Source organism: Solanum tuberosum, unplaced genomic scaffold, assembly GCF_000226075.1.
Source record: "Solanum tuberosum cultivar DM 1-3 516 R44 unplaced genomic scaffold, SolTub_3.0 scf00870, whole genome shotgun sequence".
Classification (NCBI taxonomy): domain Eukaryota; kingdom Viridiplantae; phylum Streptophyta; class Magnoliopsida; order Solanales; family Solanaceae; genus Solanum; species Solanum tuberosum.
The window spans coordinates 7,963-11,894 of NW_006239782.1; the positions used below are offsets into that span (position 1 = coordinate 7,963).

The 3,932-nt window shown below is 45.6% G+C and overlaps 1 protein-coding gene across 1 annotated transcript; it reads right to left on the minus strand.

Moving 5' to 3' along the window:
* Window positions 1–724: 724 nt before the first annotated feature.
* LOC107059152 (uncharacterized) lies at window positions 725–2,781 on the minus strand. Its single transcript, XM_015305591.1, has 2 exons — window positions 2,247–2,781; window positions 725–783 (listed from the first exon to the last, which is right to left on the minus strand). The coding sequence occupies exons 1-2, from the start codon at window positions 2,779–2,781 to the stop codon at window positions 725–727; spliced, it is 594 nt and encodes a 197-aa protein (XP_015161077.1).
* Between the last annotated feature and the right edge of the window lie 1,151 nt (window positions 2,782–3,932).

Here is a 3,932-nt window from a genome sequence, read left to right on the forward strand (position 1 = left end):
CTAGCTGCTGAACAACCGGTACCGCTGGTGTAGGCTGGCCCTGCGGTACTGGAACGGCTGGAGCTGGGACCTGCTGCATACCCCCAATGGCAGCTAGTATCTGTACGAGCATCGCCTGTATACCTAGAGCTTCCACAGGCTCGGGCGGTGGCTGGGCTAGTTCTGGGCCCATCAGTTGCTGCTGTGCTGGAGCAGCTGGTGGCTCTATCACCGGCTAAGAAGTTTGCTCTCGGTCCTGGGCTGGTGCTGCTCTCTGTCGGCCTCTACCCCTAGCTGGGGCACTACCACGCGTGCGAGCCATCCCTGTAAAGGAGTGGAACAAGTAAGATTTTCAGAAACCGATAAGACACACAATGCACGACAGTGATACATAAGCGACACGTTCCTAAAGACATCCTGTAGCCTCCCGAAGATAAGAAACAGACGTCTCCGTATTTATGTGCAGGACTCTACTAGACGTTAGCTCTGTACAAGTGAGACCGACGAACCTGGGGCTCTGATACCAATTTGTCAAGACCCAATTTCTGAGGTCCTGATGGCTCCTACTATATGACCCATCAGTAGGCAAGCCTACCAATATCCCGGAACTCGAATTAATGGGATGTTGTGGTAGAAAACAACCAATCAACCTAAAATAGGAATAAATATAACAAGAACATGCAATGAACGGGAGGAAGCGACTAGACCTATATACACAAATTGAATTGCTCCCAAAACCTGGAAGTCACAAGTACAGAGCTACTAACAAAAGTACAAGTGCTAAAAGTGGACCATATAAACAAGCTGTCTCAAAAGGCAAAAGACAAGCAAAAGTAAGTACAGAAGGAGACGGGTAAATCCAGGACGTTGTGTGCTCACCCTTGCCTCCAATCACGACCGCAGGTGGCTCGAATCAATGTCGGTAGCTAGTACTCCAATCTGCATTACGAAAATAGACGCAGAATGTAGTATGAGTACCAAATCAACATGAATCCAGTAGGCGTCAGGCCGACTGAGCAAGATAAACAAAAGTGAACTGAAATGCAAATAAAGTGTCACAATCAAGGGCAAAAGAGTAGTAAATGTGGGTATTTACACGAGCGTACAGGGAACTAAGACAAGGAAATCGGGATTGTGGGACCCACAATTGGAATCCCTAAAACGAATCCATGAAAACGTCCCAAATACCTTACTAAACTAATACCCCAAAATTTAGCACAAAAAGATGCCTAAAACATAGCAAATCAGCCCCAACAATTAAAATCATTAATAAGTCTTGACTTACGACTTGGCAGCCTCTTAATCACCAATTTCTGGAAAAACGAGACCCTTCCAACCAAAAAATATTATACCACGACGATCCTTGCGAAAAAATCTACATGTTAGCCTCAAGAATGACTCAAAACGGACCTAAGATGATCAAGATCTAACATTTCAAAGTTCAACAACAATTCATTCCGAAAAATTACTCTAGCAGTAGCTAAATTCGATTCCTTACTGCAAACGAAGGCTCCCCTCGCATTTCTGAGCTCACCTCTAGATTCCGCACGAAATTCTCTTGAAATTTAGCCTTTTGAATCACCTAATTTGTGCTTAAAATGGAGGAGATATCTATGTTTGAAGATGAGGGAAAAAAATGGACGAAAATTGTCCTTAAACATGGAAATTTTCAACAACGCTACCACCTGACGTCGCGTGGCTCTGCCACGTCACCATCGCGTTAGTATTCAACAACTCTTCAAACTTAAATTTTGATGTTCCGGACTCGTTCTGAATCGTAAAAACACAAACTATATATGTAATCTGATTGGAAATGATATTTCGGACTCAACGGTGAAGTGGGAATTTCCATTGGAGATCGCTTCGATGAAAAGTGGTTCCCACACCCAGTATCGTTTTGAGCCAGATTCCGCAACGGGCATCTAAAGCCTCGGGAAGTGAACAAAGGGGCGTTCTAGACCAAAAATACATATTACGAAGCTAACCTAGCTGTCAGAATTTTCATCTGAGCATGTCTTCCAAGAAGGTTGACCAAAGTCAACTTTTCAAGTTATAAAATCTCCAAAACAGGGAAACGGTCCTAAAACCCAAACGAACGACCAGGCGATCGAACAGTCAGTGCCAGCAAATCATAAATGACCTGGGGTCGCTACGGGAATGCTCTAAATGATGGAATGAATGCTTTAATTTGAAAATGACCTGGCGAGTCATTACAATATCCACTACTAAAAGAACTTTCGTCTGCGAAAGTAAGTGTCAAGAAGTACCTGAAGGCTCAAATAAGCCGTGGAATTGCGCCCGCATCTCATGCTCGGTCTCCCAGGTAGCCTCCTCAACTGGACGATGCCTCCAATGGACCTTAATCAAAGGAATGGCTCTGGAACGCAACCGTCTGACATCTCTGGCCAAAATAGCAACTGGCTCCTCAATGTATCTCAAACTGTCATCCAAGTCAACTGCATCATACTGAATCACATGGGACTCATCTGGAACATACCGGCACAACATCGAAACATGAAAAATTGGGTGAATAGCTGAAAAGGCCGGCGGCAAAGCGAACTCATATCTGACCTCTCCAACTGTCCTCAATATCTCAAAAGGACCTATATACCTGGGGCTAAGTTTGCCCCGCATCCCAAATCTCATTACACCCTTCATGGGAGACACACGGAGGAATACTCTATCACCAACAACAAATTTCAACAGTCGACACTTACGGTCCGCATAACTCTGATGTCTACTCTGGGCTGTCCTGAGACTATCTTGAATCACCCTCACATGATCTAAAGCCTCACGCATCATGTCTGTATCGTGCGGCCTGGGCTTTGTATACTCAAACCAACCAACTGGAGAGCGACAACGCCTACCATATAAGGCCTCGAATGGGGCCATCTGAATATTCGAATGGTAGCTATTGTTGTACGCAAACTCTGCCAAAGGAAAATAATGGTCCCACTGACCCCCAAAATCCTTAACACAAGCCCGCAACATGTCCTGGAAAGTCCTCTAGAAGCTAGATGTGAACTGTGGGCCCCGGTCTGAGATGATGTTAACAGGCACACCATGAAGACGAACCACCTTTCGAATGTAGATACGGGCTAACCTCTCAGCACTGTAGGAAGTATGGACAGGAATGAAGTGTGCTGACTTGGTCAATCGATCCACGATGACCCAAATACTATAAAGACCACGGCAAGTGCGGGATAATCCTACAACGAAGTCCATGGTGATCCTCTCCCATTTCCACTCAGGAATGGGGAATCTCTGAAGCTCGTCAACAGTCCTAAAATGCTCGGCCTTAACCTGCTGACAACTCAAGCAACGCGATACATAATCCGCAATATCTCTCCTCATGCCGCTCCACCAGTATTGCTGTCTCAAGTCCCGATACATCTTAGCTGTGCCCGGATGAATAGAATATTTGGACTCATGGGCCTCGGTAAGAATCATCTGAATCAAACCCCCAACTCTTGGAACACAAAGTCCATCACCAAATCGTAAAACCCCATCTAAATCTAAGGTAGCTAGGCCGGTGTCACCTCTCAAAACTCGATCTCGAAGTGCTACTACGTCCTCATCCTCAAACTGACGGCTACGAATGCGATCCAGCAGAGATGACTGAGCATCCACATAAGCTAGTACACACCGGGAATCAGAGATATCAAGCCGTATCATCCAGTTAGCTAAGGACTGGATGTCCAAAGCTAATGGTCGCTCCGTAGTAGAAAGAAAGGCTAGACTACCCATACTCACTGCCTTCCGACTCAAGGCGTCTGCTAGTACATTCGCCTTGCCCAGATGGTAGAGAATAGAGAGGTCATAGTCCTTCAGGAGCTCAATCCAACGCCGCTGTCTCGAATTAAGATCCCTGTGGCTCATAATGTACTGAAGGCTCTTGTGATCAGTATAGATCTCGCATCGAACTCTATACAGGTAATGCCTCCAAATCTTAA